Source organism: Muscardinus avellanarius, assembly GCF_963383645.1.
Source record: "Muscardinus avellanarius genome assembly, chromosome: 9".
Lineage (NCBI taxonomy): Eukaryota > Metazoa > Chordata > Mammalia > Rodentia > Gliridae > Muscardinus > Muscardinus avellanarius.
Window position 1 is genome coordinate 39,841,702 of NC_137795.1, and position 27,220 is coordinate 39,868,921.

Here is a 27,220-nt window from a genome sequence, read left to right on the forward strand (position 1 = left end):
AGCAGGCTCACAGGTTTGAGGCTAGCCTCAGAAATGTAGTGAGACTGTTAGCAATTTACTGAGACCCTTTTCAAAATTAAAAAATTAAGCTGGGCGTGGTGATGCACACTTGTAATCCCAGCATTTGGGAGGCCGAGACAGGAGGATCATGGTTTGTGGACAGCTTCAGCTACTTAGTGAGGCCCTTTGCAACTCAGTGAGACCCGGTTTCAAAATAAAGAATAAAAAATAGGGCTTAGAGTATAGATCAGAGGTAGAATGCCCCTGGGTTCCATCCCCAGTAATGCGGAAAAAAAAAAAAAAAAAAAAAAGCATTGAGGTCCAAAATAAAAGTATGCCGACTATCTGCTCAGAAGAAGTGAAACAATCCATGAATAATTTGGAAATGAGGAATATAATTTTTTGCCAATTTAGGATCTAAAATAAGAAGTATGCAGAGCAATATGTAAAGGCCTAATTTTTCTTGTGAAAGAATATTGTACTTGATTTTATCCCCCTTTATTCTTTCTTTTTGCCATCTTCATGATCACATTTGTTGACTGCTCTTCTGTATTGAGTACCAAGTACTGTGTTAAGGCTCTCAGGACCATCTCATTGATAGAGCAGCCCTGTGATGTAGGTGGTGCTACAGCCTGAGGAAGGAATGAGGCTCAGAACGTGAATTATATGCTCAGGGGAATATTGCCAGCAAAGAGATAGAGCAAGACACGAATGTGATTTTCTATCTTTAGAGCAAGGCCTGTTCAAAAATCTTTGTCTTCTCCAGGTATTAGATTTTATAGGTATATACTTTATATGTGAATATATCTTATATATCATATAAAATATATGTTATATATTACATAGTATATATAATATGTAATACAAATTATATATTTATAAATAATTTATATATCATACCATATAACATAATAACATGTAAATATATATAATTTTATTTATTTTGTAATGTTGGGGATCAAACCCAGGGCCTTGTGCATCCTAAGCATGACTCTACCACTGAGATACACCCCTAGTCCTTCCAAGTTTGATTTTTAAACTTAGTTGTTCAAGGTAGAAGGAGAAGAATAGATTGATAGAATGGAAGGGTTTTTTTTTGTTTGTTTGTTTGTTTTGGTGGTACTGGGTTCCTGGAAGCCCTTCTATCTCCGGGCTACACTCCCAGACCTATTTTTACATTTTCATTTTTGGAAACAGGGTCTCCTAAGCCAGCGCGCGCGGCTGGCTTCGAACCTGCGCGATCCTCCTGTCTCTGCCTCCCAAGCGCGGGGATTACAAGCGTGCGCCACCACGCCCGGCAGAATGCAAGTTTTTGAAGAGAGGATAGGCAGAGCAACTGTTGGGCTTTCTTTGCTTTTGTTAGAAATATCAGTAATTACTGGTGTTTTGCCCTTACTGCTAGAAATCTCCTTGACTGCTAGCAAAAATATCATAATCATACATTTTCAGAAATGGGCGAAAACTTTTAAATTCTCTGAGCTTTTTTCAATTAAAAAACTGTATTGTCTTAAATTGATTATAATTTTGAAGTAGTTTCTAGGAATCTAGGATTTAAGATATTAACAATATTGCAAAGAAATATAGACTGGTTATATCAAATGATTAAAATTTATTGCTATTAATTTAGATTTGCTCTTTATGAACTCTTTGATTTGAAACGATTGTTTGTTCTGTCTGAAGCATACACTGCCATTCCCACAGGAATAAGATGTAAAATTTCAAAGTAATTACATAGTTTACTATTTTTTTCTAAAATAATACCATCCAATTTAAATTTCTTAATTTCCCATATATAGTTTTTATTTCAAAGTAAGTGAATTATTTTCTTTTAAAAATAGTTTTAGAAAAATCAAAGTTTTTTGTTTTTTGTTTTTTTGTTTTGTTTTGGTGGTACTGGGTTCCTGGAAACTCTTCTACCTCTGGGCTACACTCCCAGACCTATTTTATATTTTTATTTGGAAACAGGGTCTCTTAAGCCAGTACCGCTGCCTTCCAACCAGTGTGATCCTCCTGTCTCCGCCTCCCAAGCACGGGATTACAAATGTGCGCCACCACACCCGGCATAGAAAAATCAAGTATTCTTTTCCTTTTAATAGCATGTTTTTAATGAAGGACAAAGAACTATCATTTTTATAATACTATAGAAATTTTCCCAATTCAAGAAGATTTTTCTTCACGTTTTTTTCATATTCGTAAGTTCATAATCATAAATGAGCAATGTTGTTTTACTCTGTTGTTTAACATTGCTTCACTAAGGGTAATAATAAAGCACTGTGCACCTTTATTCCTTATCCTCATACTGCCTGACCTGATGAGACAAACATTTCTTACCATACTTAGTCATCCAGAATATGTTTTCGGAGAAAGATGTATACATCATTTAGATAATGTACATTGCTTAGGAACCATCATATTTAAATGTTCTTTTAAGAATCTTTACTCTTTTAAACTTTCAAGTATAGAAATAACATTTCGTAGCCTCTCTTTGGGATTAAGCATACAAAAATGGGTAAAACAGGGGAAGCTTACACTTGAATGAGTCATATCTGTAGGCAGAAACCTATTAAGTACTATCATTGAAATTTACCTAAATTGCTATGGGAGTACAGAAGGGGGAATACTTAATTTAACCTTGTGGAGGAGAGGCAAGGTAAAAGAAAACTCTTTTTACTTCCCTTATAAAATCAAACAAGGTCTTGCAGGTGCTAAGTGACGATTCCATTATTTTACTGTTTGAGATTAGACATGCTTTCTCTTGTTTGTTTGTTTTTCCCTGCGTAAATCTTTTGTTGACAATACTTTATCCTTCATTTCAAATAATTAATTTCTGAAAAGTTGAGAAGAATGACTTTATAAGGAAAAGATGCTTCCAAGTGTCAAGATTTGGGTGTATAGGAGAACCAGGATCCTATTGCTTAATTGTCACAAGGGAAGTATATGTATTTTTGTTCTTTTGAAGCCTTCACAGAGGGTAACCGTTTGAGTTGGGCTTTGAAAGATGAGTAGAATTTTCAAGTTCTTTTGACAAAGAAAAGTCTGATGATGGGAGATTCACAGTAGAAACTAAACCTGGATATAGAGTCTTCTAGTATGGGGGCTAGGTGAATGGAACTACTGTAAACCAAAGAGGAGAACACAGAAGTATATTTGGAGGCTGAGATAGATGGAATAAGATCTTTGCTGCGTGTTGATTTGGGGAGCTCTTGGGAATTTCACTGTTATTTTTTGATTCTTTCTACTAAAATGTACTAATAACCTTCAAAGTGCCCAGAACACAGACCTTAGAAGAAAACATGTTTCCTAGATTCTTATAGGCTCTTGGAAAAAGAGACAAGGACGAGTGCTTACAAGACACATCCAAATGTGTGATGAAAGAAATAATCATGGTCCTTCGGAGGGTGACATGGCTGTAGAGCTTCGCTCTGTCTGCTCCCACTCCTGACTCACTGCTGTTCCTGTGCTGAGGATCATGTCAGTTCTGAAGCAGCGCTGCAGCCTTGACTTTTAAAGATACTAGAGACAGCCATGGAACCAGAGGTAGCGATTCACCAAATCAGAATTACCCTTACCAGCCGCAACGTGAAATCGCTGGAAAAGGTGTGTGCTGATTTGATCAGAGGTGCCAAAGAAAAGAACCTCCATGTAAAAGGACCTGTTTGCATGCCTACCAAGACTTTGAGAATCACTATGAGGAGAACACCTTCTGCTGAAGTCTCTAAATCATGGGATTCTTTCCAGATGAGCATCCACAAGAGACTAATTGATTTACACAGCCCTTCTGAGATTGTTAAACAAATTACTTCCATCAGTATTGAGCCAGGAGTGGGGGTTGAAGTCACAATTACAGATGCCCAAGTCAACAATTTTAATAACTGGTTGACACTTGTTTAAAAAAAAAAGAAAAGAAACAATCATGGGTGTGAAGGTGACTTTGGGATTTTTGATCATCTGTGACTGAGGATGGAAATAGGGAGAAGAGAATTCCTGTGAGATTGTCTCATGGAATTCAAGTTTTGTTTAAAGCATGAATTAGGGAGGGAGGGAGAGGGAATGGGGTGGGAATTGGGTAAGGGCTAATTGGGTGATGTGTATGTGTATGCCTCCACCATCTTGTGCTTCATTAAGATGTATGACTACAATGCACCAATAAAAAGTAAGAAAAAAAACCCCATGAATTAGAGCAAGGAGTGGTGGCTCATGCTTGTAATCCCAGTACTTGGGAGACTGAGACAGGAGCATCACAGATTTGATGATTGCCTCAGCAAGTAGTAAGACTCTCAGCAACCTATTGAGACCCTGTTTCTATATTTATTTATTTATTTATTTATTTATTTATTTATTTATTTATTTATTATTGGTGGTACTGAGGTTCCTGGGAGCCCTTCTACCTCTGGGCTACACTCCCAGACCTATTTTTACATTTTTATTTGGAAACAGGGTCTCCTAAGCCAGCGCGTGGGGCTGAGTTTGAACATGCGCGATCCTCCTGTCTCTGCCTCCCAAGCGCGGGGATTACAAGCGTGTGCCACCACGCCCAACCTGTTTCTAAATTTAAATAAAATAGGGCTGGGGTGTATCTTGGAAGGAGAATGCCACTGAGGTCAATACCTAGTGTCTGTCTGTCTGTCTCTCTCTCTCTCTCTCTCTCTCTCTCTCTCTCTCTCTCTCTCTCTCTCTCTCTCTCACACACACACACACACACACACACACACACACACACACACCCCGATATGAATTTAACAGCTGGTAGGAAGGTAGAGAGGGGGAAAATATTTTAGACAGAAATATTTGCTTGCTTGATACTTGGAAGTGTGAGAAAATAACCTGGCTGTATGAAAGTACTTGTGGTTGAGCTTAACTGGTAGCAGTGTGTAGGGGGAATTGAGAGGGTCCTGCAGATCAAGTACTTAATTTTTATGCTGATGATAGTCTTAGAATAAAGGTAATGTGAAGCTAACAAGAATTTTAACCAGTAGTGATTTGATCAGATGAGATACCCAGCAACTATTTGGAAATTTGGGTGTGGAGTATAAATTTAGGGGGCCATAGTACTTCCTGCTTAGTTGCAAAGAACAACAAATGAAACAAAAATTACATTACAGTATGCTCAGTGTTGTAGTAGGAAGTGCTGCAGATTTAGTATAGAGACGAAAGTTACTTGGGACTCTGCTTTTAATATGGTAAATGGGCGTATGGGTAGCATTTGAAACTAAGGATATCAATAAGATTTTCTGGAGAAAGAATTCACCAACAGAGATAAGAAAACTAAGGTATCATTGGGAAAAGGCAACTTTTTTAGGATAATTGTTGAACAAGAAAAGCTCTAAGCCTACCCTTTTTCCTTCCTTCCTTCCTTCCTTCCTTCCTTCCTTCCTTCCTTCCTCCCTCCCTCCCTCCCTCCCTCCCTTCCTTCCTTCCTTCCTTCCTCTCTTCTTTGCTTTCTTCCTTTTCTTACTGTTTTGTTTTTGGTTTTTCCTTTTGTAATGCTGTGGATAAATCCTAGGGACTAGTGCATTCTAGGAAAACACTCTACCACCGAGCCACACTCCTACCCCTTAAAGTATAATATTAACACTGGGTGAAAGCCATTAGTAGGTTGTACGATCTATACCATGAATATAAAATTAATACAGTAAGATATAAATAGAATTTTAAAAGCATAGAATAAGGAAGAGTAGAAAATATCAGAGTATATGTAGTTAAGGTAATTACTTTTCTGTAAGATTTTTTTAGGCTTATGCATGTGTGTACTGTGTGCAATATGAATTTTATTTTTTATTATGGGTTGTGTTCACAAACTTAAAAACTCCAATAAGAGTTTAAGGGAGAGCAAGTAGAAATGATTAAATCATAGCTGTCCTTCACTATTATAATGGCAAAGGGAAAAAGAGGAATGCAGTGAAAGTGTAATGGGAAGGAACTTTTCTCCTTATGGTCTAGAGCCCACATAACCTCCCCATAGGTTACCTTCATTACCTCTATTTTATAGAAGGAAGAATACAAAAAAACCAAGGAAGGACCTATAAGATATGGAGCACAAAGACAGGGTGAGAGAGAATATGATTGAGAAATATGAATCAGAAAGAACAAACCATGTGGCTGCACAGCTTTTAACCTAACCTTACTACTGTGATGACAAGTCCTCCATCTCCTAGCCCCAAGGGAGGCCCAGTGAAGCTCCTTGGGCTTTTTCCACTTTGTTCTTCACTTAGGGATAGAGCCAGGGGGGAGCTGGGGAAAGGGTACATGACTTACCATAATTAAAGCATGACAGAAATATCAATAATAGAAGTTACTGATATGTTAGTTATGGGCAAAGAAATGATGTAAGCACTTTAATTGAATAATCTCATTAAATAATTTAGTGGTTTTAAAGCCTTTCAACAGTGTCTTATACAAGTAAGCACTTAGAACGTCCTGATTATTATTATCATTAGAATAGTGAATATGGTAAATACTCTGTGGGTATTAGCTAATATTGATTATTAATTAGTTAAAAGTTGCTAATTATCACCAATATCTTATAACAGAAAGGCATGATAAAATTAAGCAACTAGCTCAAGGTCATGTAGCTAGAAAGAAATGGAATCCTTTCAAAGCTGGACGTGAGATTGGTTGGTGTAGATATAGTGCGACTTAAATGATGAGTGTGCTTGATCTATGATGAAGATAAAGAGAAAGGAAAAGTTGTATCAAAGGTGAAAGATATGATGAGAAAATACATCCTTTAGCTTGGTGACTGATCAAAAGTAAATGAATAGCTAAGATTTTAAGCTGGTTGACTGGGAAAGTGGTACATGGGATGTTAAGGAAATAAGGAAACTTTCATCTTATAGTAACTGATGAAAAAATTCTATTTTAATCTGGTTGGATTTTATGAAGATAGTCACGTGTGATGAATAGAGGGGATTCTATAAATTTGGGCATTATGATGCCAAGGAGATGGTAGAAGCTCTGGGAGTGTTTCAGATTTCCAAGAATAACCAGTATTTTTTTTTTGCTACACAAATCTGGGGAGTAAAAAACAAGGTCATGGGAGTAGCTTCTGTCTCAGTCAATATTCTCACTGCTCTAATCCAAAATAATTGGCCACACAACTTAATGGAAGGAAGATTTATTTGCTCACAGGTTGTTGGAGATTTCAGAGTTCAGTTCTTGTCAGGCTGGGTCTGCAGAGCTCAGGGCATGACTGCAGGAAACAGAAGGCAAGATGAAAGCCAGAGAGAGAGCAAACAAGGGGATTCACAGACACAGTCTCCAAGGCCATGCTCCCCAAGAGCCACCTTCTCCATCCATACCCCACCTTCCTAGATTACTACTCAGGAAATCCATCACAGTAGATTTATATATTGATGTGATTATAACCCTTATGACTTCTTTATGTCAACTCTGAATATTAATGCATGAGCTTTTTGGAGAACATTCTGTATTAAACCATACCAGCCTCTAAACAAGAGTTCCACTTCTTTGCCCACATTTGTGTTGTAGAGAGTCTACCAATGAGTCCAAGAATCTTTAAGAAAGAATGTGTCACTACTGCCCAGAACTTCCTGACTTGTCCTGCTTGTCTATGTGCCCTGGTTGCTGTGGTTATGTCTCTTCCTGCTCCACCACCATCAGCCTCTCAGCAAAGTCAGGGAGCCTGAGTTGTTCTGCATCCTTTCCATCACCACAGAAGCTGCTGCTTCCCATGTTGATATTCTCACTCAACAGTGAAAAGGCTTCCTTAGTCATTCTTTTTCTTTCATCTGCCGTTTTCACCTCAGGTCTCAGACTTGTTATACTCTGGCTTTGTTGGTACTCCTATCCAAATGGCTGGTGTGTTGGTTTCATAGTTCTTCAATCAAATTTTTGTGCCTAAGGTAGGCTTGGTGGTGCATACCTGTAGTCCTAGAACTTGGTAGGCTGAGATAGGAGGATCACAGGTTTGAGACCCACCTCAGCAACTTAGTAAGACTCTCAGCAACCTAATCAAGAAATTTTTTTTGGTACTGGGGATGGAATCCAGGGATGTTCCACTTCTGAGCTAACCCCAGCCCTATTTTTTGTTCTTTTTTTTTGTGAAATAGGTGCTCACTAAGTTGTGGAGGACCTTACTAAGTAGCTGAGGCTGGCTGCAAACCCAGATCCTCCTGTTTCAACCTCCCAAGTACTGGTATTACTGGTATTACGCCACCACACCCCGCTTAAGACTGTTTTAAAACAAGAAAAAGGGTGGGAGTATAGCTCAGAAGTATAATGCCCTGGCTTAATCCCCACTAACACACACACACACACACACACACACACACACACACACACACACACACACACGTGCCTAGATGGCTCTTAACCTTATTATACAAAATGTCTCTCCATTTTTTCTTTCTATCTGTCCTTAGGTAGACTTGTCTGAATCCTAAGATGAAGGCTCCAACTGGGACTTTGTCTCTTGAGAAAAGAGAGGTCAGGATGAGGAATCCCTACATTTAACATAATTATATTGTCCCGTTTTTCTTCTGTTCCTTCTAGTTCTTCATATGGGTATTCTACTGGTTGATCTGAGATTATTTCCTCTTTTCCCCAGATGGAACAAGTGTGTATACTACTGTGGAATTAGCTCCTATGTGGATAGTAGAAGGACTGCGTTACTTCTTTCCCATGTTTTAAAATTCTTTGTAAAGCTTTCCATACCTCTTTACTAGAATTTAGTATAGGCTGACTGTTTGGCATGTTTTCTTCTCCAAAAAGTATTGTTATTTTTTTTTTTTTTGGCTATTTATGAAGAATCCCAATGAGCCTTTTGAAAAGATCATTTACCTTAGAACAGCATTTTATTGAAAGGTACTATATTAGAAATATTTAATTGCATTCCACTCAAGCTATGAAATGCAAGAAACCGTGAAGATTAAAAATGCAAATGATAATTGTGTTTTTCTTCTTCCGCATTTTCTAGCCTTCTTTGAATCCTGGGGGAAGCCAGTCATCAGATGTGGTACTTTTGAACCACTGGAAAGTGAGAAATTTTGAAGTACAGCGTGGTGACATTGTGTCATTGGTGTAAGTAATTCTGGAACATATAGTGTTCATACTACATGTAGAAACATAATAGTAATTGTACTATGTTGATTTAACTGGTAATACACTGTTAATATCATATGACCAATTAAGTTAAGTATAAATTAAATATGCTGAGTTTTTAAAAACAATTTGAAATATAATGATGCTATAAGAAGATTTTCTTTTATATTTAAGATATATCAGTTGATTGATATACTTGGATTTGATAAAATATATTCAATGAGATATTTGTTTGAAAATGTTATACTTTTAATACAAAATATATGCGTTATTATTTTGCAGTATTTTGAAATTTCACATCTTGGTAAGCAATTTTTCTGTTACCTCAATGTTTTCTTAGTTTTCAAAGCTAAAAATATTTTGGAAGATGACAGTTATGATGTGAAATTCATTGACAGGAGTTTAGATAAAAAAGGATGTTTGGAAGAGTAGTACCGGAGGCTTTTGTTTGGAACCAAAAGGTGGCACTGTTTCTCTGTTAAAATACTGTGACTCGTCAGGACAAAAATTTTATTCCTGTCTCAGTTGTAGAAAAGGAATGTCAAAGTGTATATAATTGACACAGTGATATAATACGTAGTCCTAGTACACGCTTGAGTGGTTTGGATTTGATTTTTTTTTTTTTAAAGTAAATTCTCGGTGAGAAGACTACAACAGAACTTGCCTAATTTCGTCTGGTTTCAGCTATTTATACAAATGTTTTAGCACAATTCCCTGTTATGCCAGTTAGTGGACTAGGGTAGCAACTAATGTAGCAGTTTTAATGTTGTTTGTTTTAGTGGTAATAAAACCTACTATTGAGTAAAGACTTCCAATTTGTGCTCCATATTCTGAATTGGAATTTTTTTTTCCTAATTGAATGATGATTTGTAATTGGCCAAAGCAAACCAGGATCTACTTGTTCATGCTTACCTTTGGCTAATGCTTTGCAGAAATAGATATTCTCTAAGTGTACCTCCTTCAAAAATGTTCTACCAGGGTTCATTTGAAACATATTAACTGAATCTGGTTAGTAGCTAATGAAATGAATTTGACTGAAGTTTTGGATGGCAGACATCCAAGGATGAGGATCAAATGCTTGTCATGTTTTGAGTGCTTTCTTTAATATTAACCTACTCTTTGGAGTGTACTTTAATTTTGTCATTCAGAGAACTATTTTTTTGCAGCCTCCTTAAAAACCTTTTCTGTGCCGGGCAAGCCTGTCCCATGCTCATTATTCTTTTGCCTTTGGTTTGACAAGGTTACCTCCTCACTTAGTTGGTGATGGAGTGGATACCTACCCAAGTGAAAGAGGTCACACTACAAGCAGACAATTGTGTTTTTTCTTTTCTTTTTTTTTTTCAAGCAAGTGACTTTGAATAGGTAATTGAAATGTAAAAGAGGGCTTCTTGAAATTCAGGGTCACACGGGTTTATACAAATATGATAGTATCACATTGATTATGTTGAAAAGAGGACACTATTCTTTTAGATAATATTGAAATGACAGAGACTTCTTGTATAAACTAATTTTTAAAACATTTATATTCAAGTTAGGGTTGTTGTAATAAATTATAGCTACTTCGGGTGAACTGTATTTTTAATGAGTCACTTATGTGCTTTGTCAAATGCAAATAACATATACTTTTTATAAAGCTTATTGCTAGCAGGAGCCATTTACATATATTTTTGGCATTTATTTAACAACAAATATTTATTAAGCAATATTATGGCTTTTTTTTAAGAAAGAAATACAAATTCTACTATTAAATTCTTCTTTAGCCTGAGGCAGTACTATAAAAATCATACTGTATTTAAAATACTTCTTTGGTTTTAGAGCAAAAATGCTTTATTTACATATATCCTTATTTTTATGTCATTTATAAACTTGCTTTATTTTAAAAAATTGACAGTGTGATGAATGTTCACATATACATTTGTACATACATGCATGTACATATACATGTACACACATATATGTATATACATACATGCACACACATATACATATATACATGTATAAATATTCATATTTGCTGCATGTCAAAATTGAATATTTGCTTTCCTTACAAAGTATAAGTCAAATTTTAACCTGCATAGATAATTTTCATTACCTCATTGACATATTCTATCTAGGAAATATATGATTACTATTGAAATACATGTCTGAATTTTGGATTTCAATAAAATATAAAGTATACTTAATCTTTTTACTTAGAAGTTGATATTAATATGCCATTTCATTGAAACATATGTAATCCTTGGAAAAAAAGATAGTCTATTTTTATATTTTAGAATTCCCTAAAACAATATTTTGTATATTTAGAATGTGTGGAAATACAGAAATTCTACTATAATACTACACATAAATTTCTGAAATGGTTTTAGTTTAATCATACATAAAGTTGTAGGCCTTATTTAACTTAGTAACTAGAACACAAATAAAGACAATAATAATCCTGATAAAAATTATAATGTAAAAGACAGATAAAATTTATTGTAAGTTATTTTTCTAATAACTTACAATAAATGTGATATATCCACTTTTTAAAAACTTAAATAAAAATGTTATATTGTTTTACAACAAATAATCATTAAACAGAATTATTGCATGATTATAGGTGACAGAAGGAAGGGTTGAGGCTATCTATAGATATAAGAGGGATTTTATTGTTAGAAGTTACAAGTAGAGAAAGGGTTGTAAGCTTTGTATAAAAATACTGATATTATCCAGGCATGGTAGAGCACACTTGTAATCCCAGCACTTGGGAAGCTGAGATTGAAGGAGCGCACAGGTTCGAAGCCAGCCTCAGCTACTTAGTGAGGCTCTCAGCAACAAAGTATAAAATAGGTCTGGGAGTATAGCCTAGTACCACAAAACAAAACAAATAAAAAAAATACTGATATTAGAAGTATATGCTGTGTTTGTTTGTTTGTTTGTTTGTTTATTTATTTATTTATTTATTTATTTATTGTGATACGGGGAATGGAACCCAGGGGCATTCTACCTTATTTTTATTCTTATTTTGAAAAAGGGTCTCACTGAGTTGCAAAGGGCTTCACTAAGTAGATGAGGCTGTCCGTGAACCATGATCCTCTTGTCTCAGCCTCCCAAATGCTGGGATTACAAGCACCCCACCACACCCAGCTTTATTTATTTTTAATGTGTGTATAATTTTTTTAAACAAACATCAGGGGTTGACCTTGCAATAACTTTAAGAAGAATTGAATTTAATAAAAGCGATTCCTTCCTGATTTGCTGCAGGTCATGCACTTGGCCCTAGCTGGTGTTAGTGGTAAAGTAAAACCTAATGATATGAGAGAAAAACACACAGATGAACAAATGTACCTTCTGCATTATATTGGAATCTTTGCATAATTTCTCAGTTATGCCTGAGCCAATTTATGTTACAGAGATACATGATATAGCAGAACAGACTGTCCTTTCTATTACAAGGGGGTTTGTTTGGAGTCCAGTGACCAATGCAGTTTCCTAAAGAATGGAGAATGGGGGAGGGAGGCAGGCACACGCTGGAATTTGCTTTTTTGCATTTCTTTATCTTTTCCTCTTTCTTTAACAGTTTTGTTTTATTGATCCATTTTGTTTTATGGTTTAAGTATGTTATTCAGCAATGTTAATTCAAGAGGTATATTTATCTAATAATTAAAAGTACCGGTCAGCCAGGTGTGGTGGCGCATGCTTGTAATCCCAGCACTTGGGAAACTGAGACAAGAGGACCACACAGGTTCGAAGCCAGCCTCAGCTACTTAGTGAGGCTCTCAGCAACTTAGTGAGACCCTGTTTCCAAATAAAATATAAAATAGGTCTGGGAGTATAGCGCAGGGGTAGAAAGCCCCTGAGTTCCATCCCCAGGACCACACACAAAAGACGTAACAGTCATACAAAATAAGATTTGTGGCCATTCGAATATTCTTAGTATTGCTGAGTGTTTGTAGGTGGCATTATACTCTTAGTTGATTTGCAGACTGAGCATAGTGATTAAGGTGGATTTTCTATACCTGAGAATTGACTTTTTCATTACCCTGTGTGATGGCCTTGCTGCAGGAGGCTTAACTATGTGGCAGTATTTTACAGTAATATATAACTTAGCAAGTCCATTGGGACAGAGGCTCTTCCATAATAAAGTTCCAAATCACATTTAAAGTTGTTTTAACTTTGTATTTTGAGATTGTATTAAATGTAAACTTGTAAAAATAATATAGTTACAGAGTTCCTATGTCTATTAACAGTATATACAAACAGTATAATCATTGAAACTAAGAAATTGACATTAAAACAATATCATGCTGGACGTGGTGGCACTGGCCTGTAATTCCTATTTGGGAGGCCGAGACCGGAATATCTATCATAGGTTCAAGGCCCAGCCACAGCAATTTAGCAAGGCCTCCAGCAACTTAGTGAGGCTCAGTTTTAAAATTAAAATAAGAAATAAAAAGGGCTGGAGATTTAGCTCAGAATTACAATGCCTCTGGGTTTAATCTGCCCCCCACCCCCGAAAATATTATTAACTAATGTTTACACCTTGTTCATTAACCTTTTTTTTCCCCCTAACATCCTTTTTCCGGGACAAAGTCCTACCCAGATTTTATATTTAATTTTTATTTTTCATGTCACTCTGGTCTCTTCGAACTTTTTGGTCTCTTTGTCTTTTGTGACCATGACACTTTCTTTTCTTTCTTTCTTTCTTTCTTTCTTTCTTTCTTTCTTTCTTTCTTTCCTTCTTTCCTTCTTTCCTTCTTTCCTTCTTTCTTTTTTTTTTGCAGTACTGGGGTTAGAATCCAGGGGCATTCTACCTCAGAGCAACACCCCCTGCCCTATTTTTTATTCTATATTTTGAAACAGGGTCTCACTGAGCTGCAAATGCCTCACTGAGTAGCTGAGGCTGGCCACGAACCAAGATCAGATCCTCTTGTCTCAGCCTCTCAAATGCTGGGCTTACAAGCATGCGCCACCATGCCCGGCTGACCTTGACACTTTTGAAGGGCATTTGCTGGCCAGTTATTTGGCAGAATGATGTTCAATGTAAAAATTTTGAGCCAGCCTGTCTAGTTTTTTTTATACTTTAAAAAAGTTTCAGGCCGGGCGTGGTGGCGCACGCTTGTAATCCCCACGCTTGGGAGGCGGAGTCAGGAGGATCGTGCAGGTTCGAAGCCAGCCGCCCTGGCATAAGAGACCCTGCTTAAAAAGTATAAAAATAGGTCTGGGAGTGTAGCCCAAAGGTAGAAGGGCTTCCAGGAACCCCAGTACCACTAAAACAAAAACAAAAACAAAACAAAACAAAACAAAAAACAAAAATTTTTTTTCAGTACTTGTATTGGTGCACTGTGATAATACTTAATAGTGAGAGTCAAAGTGAAATGTAAATACACGCACACAGCACTTGGTGGCCAGTTTGTCTTTAGGTGCCAGAGCATCGATGTCTATGGTGGTTGCTGTGGTTGCTTTGAGTGAGCTGGAAGCGCAGGCTCAGCAGGCAGAGGCATAGTGGGGGAAGAGATGGCAGGGGAGAGGAGATTTTAAGGTCATTTTTCCAGACACAAATCTTTTTAGTTTTTTGTAACAAAATTTCTTGGATCATGACAGAAAGGGTCTGTGGCTTGCAGAAGTAATCCACCCAGTTTCTGTAGCCAAAGTTCTGGTATCGTGGTTCCTAACATATAGTCCTTTCACTAAAAGCCACAGTCCTTTATTATGATCATACAGCAAAGTGTGCAATCAATTCACCAGCTGGTTTGTGCCATGCTAAACTCATTGCTGCTTTGGCTATATCCCTGGAAATAAATATGAGCAAAGAATTACGTAGATTTGTGCCAGGGAAATAGATGACATAGATAAAGCTTTCAGTGTGGTGGGCATGGCTGTGAAATAGAAAGAAGGGTGCTAGAGTCAGGCATGGTGGCACATGCCTATAATCCCAGTATTTGGAAGGCTGAGATGCGAGGACTGCAGGATTGAGGCCAGTGCACAGTAATTTAGCACGACTCTGTTCCCAAGTAAAAAATAAAAAGGGCTGGGGGTGTAGTTTAGAGGTAGAATGCCCTAGGTTCAATCCTCAGTCACACACACACACACACACACACACACACACACACAGAGAGAGAGAGAGAGAGAGAGAGAGAGAGAGAGAGAAAGAAAGAAAAGGTACTAGTTTCTTTGTTTCTTGAGTACTTGTAAATCTTTAAAGGTCTTTTGACCTACCAAGGGAAATTAATTGGAACCTAAAAAAGGAAATTCACATTTTGAAACAGGTGCTCAGAGCAATGATAATATTGTATAATGACCTACAATTGTATTAAAGTCAGTTATCAGTTGAGCTGGCAAAATATAATTGTGTATACTTATCTGTTCTATCTGTAATCATTCTGAATAATCATTTGTATGAGTTTGTAGATATATAGATTTTAGTAACACAGAAAGACCATGACTTTCAAACAAAGACTTGTTAGGTGGTATGAAGTATCTAGGATTTTAGGTTTTTTTTCTTTTTCTTTTCTTTAGTTGACAGTAAGGTGCTGGCAAGTGAAATATTGTGTTTATTTCGAAATCCTGCAGTTTATTTTGAAGACATTTAGTTTTCGGAACTTTCAATTATCTGTAGCAGTTTGCATTTATTCCTAAATATACTCACAAGTGATATGTTTTTAAAACTAAAAGAGATAATAAAAGTATTACTTATATTATTCAATATAGATTCAACTGATTTTTAGAATACTATACAGAGGCATAAACAAACTGGGATCTATAAGGCAGGCCTTAATAGCAGTTTGTTTTCTTGAGTCGGATAAATTGCCTTCACAATTTTTAATACTCTTAATTACTCAGTAAAACATTTTTTTATTTCAGAGACAAGTTACATCTTAAAAATGTTTCAGTGATCATAAATTACAATTTGAATTACTGAGATTTTATGGTGGTTGGAGCAATGGCATATATCCATAGCTTCTGCTCATCTCATTTTATGCATCTCACATCCTTTGAGAGATAACTAGAAGTTGTCAAATAACAAAGTTGTACAAGCGGCATTCTATGAAATGTTTATGTTTATAATTGTCTTTATTTTCACTGTGAAAAAGACAGTCTGTGGAAACACTGTTACTTGTACTTAAAAAAAAAAGTAAAACAGTATTTGCAAAAAGGAGCTTCCAAGTACACATCGTATATTACATGCAAAGAGTCATACCATGCTGCGGAGGAGAAGCATTTTGAATGAGTCGGAGTAATAAATCTAAGAGAGAATGAGTTATAATCTTAGAGCAGTAAATAAGTTAGATCTCAAGCAGGAAATATAACACAAGTTGAACCATTCCATAGGTCTGTCAACTTATTTTAAATACTTTTGGAACCAATAAGATATAGAACCATATATAAAGATAGGGCACTAAGATTAGTCAAGACTTGTTTTTGACTTCCAGCTATCATGAACTAATTTATTTTAAGGTAAGGCCCACACTGGGAAAATGAGAAGCTACATTAAAATCAATATCTAAGAACATTTGAGCACTATCCAGAGGTAGCTCTGTGCTTGGTGCCCTTTCTACCCTGGGTTCTTTCAGTTTGTAAGCAGTGCAGCTATTAGGCTAAGAAGGCAAGAAGTGATAGCTAAGAGGGTGAGATGCTGAGCGGATATTTTGGGAGTTTTATAATGTTGGGGAGACATAAACTAGAATTCAGGATTTGGGGGAGGAGGGACTCTGATAAAACACTCAAGGATTTTATTTGGGATGACTGAAGGGCTAAGAGTTTGGGAAAACTAGAAATAGACTATAATTAAAAAAATTGAAATGCAGCCACTGATAAACTAAATCCTGATTTTAGGGTGATATGCCTTTACTTTGATTGTCTGCCATGGCCAGAAAGAAAAGACATCATGAAGTTTCTATAATTTTTCTGTGTAAAACACCTAGAATTCAATACAAAAAATTATATCACTTGTGCCATAAGTCAGGACCAAGAGAAAACAAAAGCAAATAATACATAATAGAAAAATGGTATAGTGATATGGATAGAAAATATGTGACCTAAAAGTAATTATAATTAGTTCATATAAAAATTGATGTAAAAGGTGGGTAATTTTATCAGACAATTAGAATGCATAGAAAGAATTTAAAGGAATTTTAGAGATGAATACTAGTATAACACAAAGGAAGTACTCAAAAGAAGAGTTTAATTTGAGCAAATAAGACACAGGTGAGGTGAGAGTTAGTGAACTGGTATAGTTCAGTCAGAAAATATCTAGACCTGAAGAGAGGGGATAAAAGAATGCCACATACAGTGAATAGTGTAAATAGTTTAACAATGAAAAAGGCTGGCTTCCATGTAATTGGAGTCCCCCCCAGAAAAAAGAGAAGAGAAAGAATGAGGAAGCAGCAATATTTGAATAGATTAAAGCCAGGGTTTTTCCAAAATTAATTAAAGATATCAAGTCACAGATGAAAGGACTATAAATTCTATCAGGAAAGACATAATGAAAACCACATTTTCGGGAACCTGCTTGCTAAACCACTGAAAACCAAGAGCAACAGAAAAATCTTAAAAGGAAAAATTCATATTATCTTCAAAGAAGCAAAATCAACCAATCAACCAAATGAACAAATCAGCAAAAAACCCTGACATTTTAAATGATTGAGCACAAGGGACAACTGAATTATAACCTTAAAATGGTAAAAGAAGCCGGCGTGGTGGGGCACACTTGTAATCCCAATACTTGGGAGGCTGAGACACGAGGATCCTAGTTCATGGCCAACCCCAGCTACTTAGCGAGGCTCTCTGCAGCTTAGTGACCTGTTTCAAAATAAAGAATAAAACAAATTGGGCTGGGGATGTAGTTTGCAGGTAGAATGTCCTTGGGTTCAATCCCCAGCACCCCCCAAAAAGAAAAAAAAGGTATCAAATTAGAATTTTAAATCTATTGAAAATACTTATCAGAAACAAAAGAGAAATACATTTCTCTTACAGATAAATAAACCCCCAGCACATGCTTACTTGTCTGTTAGACTTTATTTATAGAACAAATTCAAAGTGTTAAACGTTCGACATAGTAACTTCAGAGCTTTGCCCCCAAGTATGGGGCCTCCTAAGTCCAGGCATATGTGTGACTGCCCTGGTCACATCCCCGGGAAGCTGGTGCTGGTAACGTATAAAGGAGTGGACACTGGATTAAAAATGGACCAATAAGGGCCATTTCTGGAAATGGATACATGAATGTTAGGGGAAAACAATTTTATTTTTGGAAAATTGAATACATTTAGGAATCAAGATGGAACTATGAGGAAGCTAGACATAGCTAAAATCAGAAAAATACTGCATGCTTTTGAAGGTAGAGTCAAAACAGATTTAAAACATGTAAAAGGAGAGCCATATTGGCATATTTAACTGAAATTCTGAAACTGATAAGGAGACTTTTTTTCTTTTTGTTTGTTTTTGTTTTTTGTGCTGGGGCATAAACCCAGGACCTTGAATATGTTAAGGCAAGAGCTCCACCAAGGAGCTGTATCCTCAGTCCAGACTTTTGAGCACTAGGTATTTATTGGCCAAAGTCATCAAATGAATTATGCTGATCAAGATTGTGTCTTTGGAACTGGGTGTGGTGGCACATCCCTACAATCCCAGTACTTGGGAGGCTGAGACAGGAGGATCACAGGTTTAGGGACAGCCACAGCAATTTAGCAAGGCCCTCAGCAACTTAATGAGACCCTATTTCTAAATTAAAAAATAGAAAGGGTGATGGAGCATTGTAGTCTGGAGGTAGAATACTCTTGGGATCAATCCTCAGTACCAAAAGAAAACAACAAGAACAAGAACAAGAACAACAACAACAACAACAACAACAACAACAACAACAACAACAAAACACCTCTCCCCAAAAAGAAAGATTATGTCTGGTTAAAATTATTGAAAACTTGGAAATTAGCAGGTGGATGTTTTACAGAAGGATGAACACAAAATCCTTCCCTATTTGTCTAAAATTATTGAAGACAAGTTTTTAGAAATCTTGCATTTCTTAATTCCTTGCAATTTATTATAGAAACACACTTGTAAAGATTCTCTTTTGTTAAATTAATCTTGTTCTGGTTGTCTCTATCTCTCTTGTCAACTTAATATGCCTTTGCCACCAGTAAATGTACTGTTCACTTCTTCTCAAAATAGATGCTCGATTCCATATTCTGTTTTTTAGTTCAGGTCCTGGAAATGTGGAAAAAAAATATACAAACTAAATTTCTACATAAACTTGTTTGATCCGAGACCAGTAGTTAGTCCTCCCTCTCTCTCTCTCTCTCTCTCTCTCTCTCTCTCTCTCTCTCTCTCCTCCTCCTCCTCCCTCCCTCCCTCCCTCCCTCCCTCCCTCCCTCCCTCCCTCCCTCTCTCCTCTCTCCTCTCTTCTGTCTGTCTTTTAAGGGGAAAAAAGAAAAGGCAATATATTTGGAGAGTGGAGGTGGCAGTTGCTGGAACATGTATCCGTGGCTGCTGAGAAAGGGAAAGGGCTTAGTCAATAACCAACTTTGCTAGTGCTTTGGAGCTGAGGAAAATAATTTTCCTAGAAGGAATAGGAATATATAAAGAAAACACTTATTTCCATTAGCGAGCAGCCCAATGACCTGTATTATAAAGGTTACTCTCTTGCATGATCCAGTGACAGATTTGCTCACACACGGAGGTCGCATTAATATTTACTGATGGCACAACTGTAGGGTTCACCTTATTAGAAATTGCATGGATGTTGAAAGCGCTGACAGAGAAGCTGGCTAAGTTTTATTTGGCTGTGGATATGATAATTATAATATGGCTTTCATGCTTTTAGAGGTCATAAGTTATATGGTAAAGATTTATATACTTTTATTGCTGAAAAATTACTACAGAGTATTAGTACAGTATAGTAGGAAACAATGTGGCTAGTATGTCACGCAAATTTCATCATATAATTAAGTAAAAATCATTAAGATATTTCGGGTTTGTTAAAAATTCATTATTCCACTAGATCTTTAAAACGCAGTAAGAACTGGAAGAAATAATAGGGAAGCCTTGGTAACAATGACCATGTATTAATTGAATTGAAAGAGGAGATGAATTAACAGAATGGATCTGAATTTGGCAAAAAGGATTTGTAAATCAAGGGGGGAGTAAAGAAAGGCCAATTATCGGTGAAGGAGGGGGATGCCTTTAATGATTCTAAATGAAAGGTTAAACTGCTTGGGTGAATTTTAGTTTAATAAAAAGGAAGAAAAACTATATGGATAATTAGGCAGTAATAAGATCATACTGAAAAAAAATCAGAAAACTGCCTTAGGGGAATATTGGCTAATGAACTTAACCTCCTGCAATTATCTTTGAATATTCACTTTTGCTCTAAAAATGGGCAAAGTGATGTTTTTATTTTTTGGAGGTATGAATTTTTGGCCCAGTTTATTATATTATACATTTTTAAGTGATAAAAAATAATGAACTACAGAAAAAGGATTTCTTGTGAGGATAGAACACTGTAATGTCAGCTATGATTTTTTCGTTGTTGAACAGTTCTTTACGTTTGAGTTTATTTTACTCAGTGGTTTTAGTAGAGAAACACCTTTAGAGGCTATTAGCCTAATTGAACTCCTAAGAGGTTCAGCATAAGAGATTATAATTCTCAGTATATCTCAGTTCAGGGATTATTAAAAACATATAGGTAAAAATCCCAAATATTGTCTAAAGAAAGATTTTTTTTTTTTTTTTTTTTGTGGTACTGGGGTTCCTGGAAGCCCTTCTACCTCCGGGCTACACTCCCAGACCTATTTTATATTTTTGAAACAGGGTCTCTTACGCCAGCGGGGCTGGCTTCGAACCTGCATGATCCTCCTGTCTCCGCCTCCCAAGCGCGGGGATTACAAGCGTGCGCCACCACACCCGGCAGATTTTTCTTCTTTTTAGTTACTTAAATGCACGTATTGTTATTAAATAATTATTATTTTTTCCTTTTTGGTGGTACTGGGGTTCCTGGAAACCCTTCTACCCCCAGGCTACTTCCCAGACCTATTTTATAATTTTATTTGGAAACTGGGTCTCTTAAGCCAGGGAGTCTGGCTTCAAACCTGCACAGTCCTGTCTCCACCTCCCAAGCTCAGGGATTACAAGCCTGCGCCACCACGCCTGCCCGGCTGATTCTTTGCCATTTTTACAATTTACACCTTAAGCCCCTGTTGTCCTTGAATTGTGGGACAATTTTGGGAATTTCTAGAATGAATATAAGATCTAATTTTACCTGACCTCTGTACTGATGTTTCAGATAGAGGGAATGGTAACCAAGATAATTAAATTAAGAGATGATTCCAAACTTAAAGATGGCATGAATAAAAATTTGGGCTTAGGTCCTATGTTGAGGAAAGGTCATTTGATGTACATTGAAATTTTCTAGATAATTATAGCCTTTTAAATATTATTGTTATTCCTATAATTGGCTTGTATTCTCTTTTATTAGCTATTATATCAAGTACCATTTTTCATTGTACATAAATGCGTTAAGCCAGCGAAAAAATCTATTTCTTTAAATGTTAGCAGTTTTGCCCTGGGTTATCTCAAATAGACAATAACTTTAAGACCAGTCATGATATGCAGTCAAAAAGATTTGGATTAGCCAGTTGTGGTGGCACGCACTTGTGATCTCAGTACATGGGAGGCTGAGACAGGAGGACTGCAGGTTCTTGGCCAGCCTCAGCAATTTACTGAGGCCTTCTATGACTTAGTGAGAACTTGTTTCAAAATAAAAAAAAAATATAAAATAGGGCTGGGAAAGTAACTCAGAGGTAGAATGCTCCTGGGTTCAATCCCTAATACCACCACCAAAAAAAAAAAAAAAAAAAAAAAAAAATTTTTTTTGGATCAGATACCAAGAGACCTTGATTCTAGGCTGACTGACATTGGCATTAGTGGTTATGCATCAATTAACTTGTCAATTAGCATTTGTTAACATTATTTTGATTCATATTCTAATAAAACTTATTATAAAACTGACAATATGAGAGTATAATAATGATTCTTGTTAAGTATAAGATATATATCCAGAATGAAATAAACATGTGGCCTAAGCAAATAACCTTTTTTTCTGTAACTTTTTATTGGTGCATTATAATTATATATCATAATGAGATTCAGAGTGATAGAAACATCCATATACTCAAATTATCTTTACTCATTTTTATCAAAAATGTATTTTGGATCAATAGCTCTGTCATAATGCTTGCCAGTTGTTAGTTTATTAATCTAACTAAAAAACATATGTACTTTGTACAGTTTAACGTGATGTTTATTTTCTAATTTTGTGAAAATAATTTAATTCCTTTTTTATTTTATTTTATTCTTTTTACAATCATGCTCTCTTTTTAACATGGGAAGAATAAGTAGTGTTATTGTAGTTTAGAGCATTAAAGAAATTATGGACAAAGATTTCAAGTGGTTCTTTTGTAGGTGATCCTGAAATGGTGGTTGACATACAACAGAATGGTTGAATGATACTTTGAAAGTTTAATTGGACAAAGCAGATCTTTTGAGTTTGTCAAAATTGAAATACTTTGTTACCATATGTTGTCATCACATTTTGAACTTTTAACTCTCCTTGGATATTATACTAATGACCACCATGAGATCTTGGTCTTAACTCTCAAAAATTCAAATTCACTCTTTGAATTTTTTCAGATAATTTTTTACAACTACTTTTTAAGACGTATGTACGTTCATCGAAGCTTATTCTAAAATTAGCATGGAATTGGATTGAAGTAAATTCAGAGTGCATATAGTAGATAAAACAAAACTAAAACGTTTCTTGTGGTAAATATTTCCTAGAATATTGATTCTGAATATACATGGGAATGTTTTATTACCATCAACTATCAAAACTAAAATAAACCAGGGGTTCATATAACTATAAAATATTGAATTATAGTTTGGTGACAAAAGACACCCTTATTGAGGTCATAATTTAAGAGGTTTGGGATTACATTTTTATAAGTCAATTTTATTAAATGTAGCATAGAATAAGATGTATGTAAGAGTTGAGCTAATATTATCTTTTAATATTCAAACTGTTAAATTTCTATGACATTTCAAGAGGTAGAATAATGGAGGTAAAGCCCATGTGCTGAGTTCTTGCCTGGGTTTTGTTTCTAACTAGCTAGATGACTTGAGTGACCTAAGTGACTTCTGTGGGTCGGGACCTTATTTTCTTAAACTATAAAATCATGAAATTGTTCTGGTGACCTCATCATAAACTTCTACCCCAGTGTGACTTTTAAGGGCTGGCTCTGACCAAACAGAAAAATTCAAAAGGAATCCTGTTCTTCCTCCAGCCCAGTATTTATTTATTTCGTAACTCAGGGATGTCTGTAGAAGTGTAATGTGAGCCATTCATGTAACTTTAAATTGTCTAGTGCCACAACAAAATAAGTGAAAAAGAAACAAGTAAAATTAATTTAATAATATATTATGTTTAATGCAATATACCTCAAAATTGGAACTTGCAGCTGAAGTCTTGATGTCTCATTATCTCCGTTATTCATCAAATTTGAGACTTTAGAGCCAACTTTAATTCCTTTGGATTTTTTTTTTTTTTTTTTGTCTCTGCTATCCAGTAGTGACAACGATTGCACTTTTAGGATGTCATTGCTTCTTTATTTCCAAACACCTGGAAAGAGTGGCTTGCAAATTCTCTTTAAGTCATTTATTTCTTTAGAAATAATGAAATAAAATAGAAATAGTGAAATCAGACCTCTATATCTAATATTCTATACAAACTTATTGCAAAATCTCCCAAACTTTCTTATCATTGCTATATCCAATGGCCTTGGATTTTTTTTTATCTCTATCAAAAATGGGCACTGTGAATACTTTCTCCTTGCAGCTTGCTTGTCCTTTGTTTTATATTACATCCTTCTTTCTTGGTTCTTTCAGCTGCCTTTCTCTTTTGCTGGTTCCTTACTTGGTCCTATTTTCTTTCTCCATGGCCAACTCCTCCTGACTTCTTGCCTACTTGACTGCTTTCCCAAGTACCTTGCCTATATTTTTAGCTGCTTACTGGATATATTTATATGCTAATATTTTGCAGATTTCTCAAACTCAACCCTGTATTTTTTGTTTTGTTTTATGGTACTAAAGATTGAACCAGGAACATTCTGCCTCTGAGCCACACCCCTCCCCAGACATTTATTTATTTATTTATTTATTTATTTATTTATTTATTTATTTATTTATGAAACAGAGTCTTTCTAGTTTGCTGAGAGTCCCTCTAAATTGCTGAAATTGACCTTGAACCTGCAATCCTCTTGGCTCAGCCTCAAGTATTCGGCTTACAGGCTTGCACCACCATGCCCAATTTAGCATTCTCTTTCATACCAAATTTGTTTTCTTCTCCTGGTTATTAGTTTGATTCTTGGCTTCAGCTATTGAATATTTTTCTTCTTTTGCTGTGCTGCAGTCCAGTACCAAATTGATATTTCTTTCAATGAGTATATTCACTCTAGTATATTTTTCATATTACTACCAGTGTTATATCCAGGATACTTTGAATAATTTTACTTTCCTGTTTAAAATTTCTGCTGATTCTGTTTTCTTCTTACATCGCAGAAGTTCTGGAGACACTATTTTTTAAACTAGGCACTCATATTTGTCACTCCTCTGCAAGCCTTATGACCCACAATTTTTTTCTTTTTTCCCCCTGGTACTGGGGGTGGAACCCAGGGGAGTTCTACCTCCAAGCGACACCTCCAGTCTTATTTTTTATTCTTTATTTTGAAACAAGGTCTTACTGAGTTGCAAAAGGCCTCACTAGGTATGTGAGACTGTCTGCAAACCATGATCCTCCAATCTCAGCCTCCCAAATGCTGGGATTACAAGTGTGTGCCACCATGCCTGGCTCTACAATTTTTTTTAAGCTAGTTGAAGGCCATGGTTTATGGATAGAATGACCTAGAGAACACTCCTATATCAGTAATAACATACTGTGTTTATGTGTTAACCATGGCTAGGTTAGCAAGCAAAAATTTTTTTGTTTCTTTGGAAAGGAATCATTATATAGAGGCTCAGTTCCAGAAAAGCAAGAGTTAATAACATCCTAAAACAATACACGATGTATATTTTATTTACATATATGCTTTCTGTATTTGGAACCTAAGGCAGAGAACTGTCTTGGTAATCTGGGGCAGCTCAGCCAACTTTTATAGGAAAACAATAGATCCCCTGAGGTAACATTAAAGTGTAAAAATAATTCTGGCACTTAGTAGATCTCATGAGGGTGAGAGAAAATGGTTTTAATTGTTACCTATTTCTTAATATTTTTACATTTCATTTTCTCCTAGCCTCATTTTTTTTTTTAGCTCATTTCATTTGGATGAGATGGTAGTTGTTTATAATGCAATGCATTTTTTCCTCCCTGCCAAATCCTGTTATTATTAACCTCCTCTGCCTTAGCTGGCAATAGGTTTCCCTTAGGCGACACAGTCATCAATGCTATCAGGAAGGGGATAAATATTAATTGGAGTATATTAGTTCTTGGAGACCTTTAAGAAGTCCCAAATATGCTGAGATCTTTTTTGCTTCCATTCCTCGAGTGTTTGTTTAAAACAATCTAATTGCTTAATTTGAAAGAAAACTAGAGGTCATATACAGCAATGAACAAATTGTCAACAGAAATATTTTTGCATATAGTAAGAATATTTTGCCCTTTTCTCAAACAGAAAACGAGTTAATAACTGATCATCATATTTAAAGTGGTGATTAACCTTGCCATCTCAGTAATTCCAAGGAAGCCTGGATGTGAACTCAGCACCTGGCATATTACTTTCAGTGTAAACATCAGCCACCTTTGGATATTTATTATGTAAAACCACTTGAATTATGCTTAAGTCTGAGCAGTATGACTCTTTAAAGTAGGAGAAAAAGAAAAGCAAAAAACTACAAAAAATTATTTCTTTATAATAAATACCATCCTTTGTAGAGAACTATATATAGTTCTAGGCTATGCATATAATTAGGAATTTTAGAGAGGAAAGTTTTTGAGGGCCTACTGTATGTCAGGAATCATTCTTAACACATTTATACCTCATTTAACCTTCCCGATAATCTTGGGAGGTGGGAACTATTATAAGCGAGGACACCGAAACATCTAGAGATTGGTCAACTTGCCTGTAGTCACCCTTAGGAGAGAGAGTGAGGATCCAGACCAGGAGAACCTTCTCACCTCGGAGGCCACTCCAATTTGGGGCTCTTGTAATCAGTGATTTCATTTGCCTTCAGTCAATCTGGTTTTACGCCGATGAGCTCTAGAAGCTTCTAGCCTTAACTAATAGCTAGTAGTCTCATTTTTAATTTGAATTTTTGTGAGATTCATATATTTTTCAATGTATTGATAAGCATGTTCTCATATAAATACATAAATATAGTAAACATAACTATCACAAAACTATTTATACTCTAACATTCACTTCTTGTTCAGTATAATTATTGTTATAGCTGACATATATATATATATACATATATATATATATATATATATATACATTATATGTATGTATATATATTTCTGCTAAGCCAAGTAAGAGAATTTTGTAAAGCAATTTAAAAAGAAGGCTTATAGTTGCAAAGATCCATGTGTTTCCTTTCTCAAGTTCTGTCTGCAACTCTTCTTCGTTTCCTAAAAAGCTACGGGGGGGGCGTGGTGGCACACGCTTGTAATCCCAGCATTTTGGAGGCTGAGACTGGAGGATTGTGGTTTGTGAACAGCCTCAGCTACTTAGTGAGGTCCTCTGCAACTTAGTGAGACCCTGTTTCAAAATAAAGAATAAAAAAATAGGGCAGGGGTGTAGCTTGGAGATAGAATGCTCCTGTGTTCGTTCCATCCCCTAGTCCCGCAAAAAAAAAAAAAAAAAAAAAAAAAGCTAATAAATCTAATGAGTTTTCATGCCCTTTTGAGTCATTCTGGGGCTGACACCAACTTCCCCTACCTAAATTAAAAGAAAGCAAGCACACACATTTTGGGAGCAAAATCAGTACTGAAAGGCCTTTTTTTCTGGCTGAAGGAGGTTTATGAGAACTGTCTTTAAAAAGCCTGAATAGAGGCTGGGGAAACAGCTGGGAGTATAGTATCTCATATATAGCCAGGAATAGCTCAGGTAGAGGATTGATGAATACCAGAATTTTCTCT

At 35.9% G+C, this 27,220-nt stretch overlaps 1 protein-coding gene across 1 annotated transcript in view; it reads left to right on the forward strand.

Moving 5' to 3' along the window:
* IMMP2L (inner mitochondrial membrane peptidase subunit 2) overlaps positions 1-27,220 on the forward strand; it is a gene marked incomplete at both ends in the record, with an annotated part of 874,930 nt that overhangs the window by 25,667 nt on the left and 822,043 nt on the right. Inside the window, one exon of the mRNA XM_080701778.1 lies at positions 8,936-9,039. Coding sequence (XP_080557904.1) covers positions 8,936-9,039 — 104 coding nt within the window. The remainder of the gene's footprint in view (positions 1-8,935; positions 9,040-27,220) is intronic.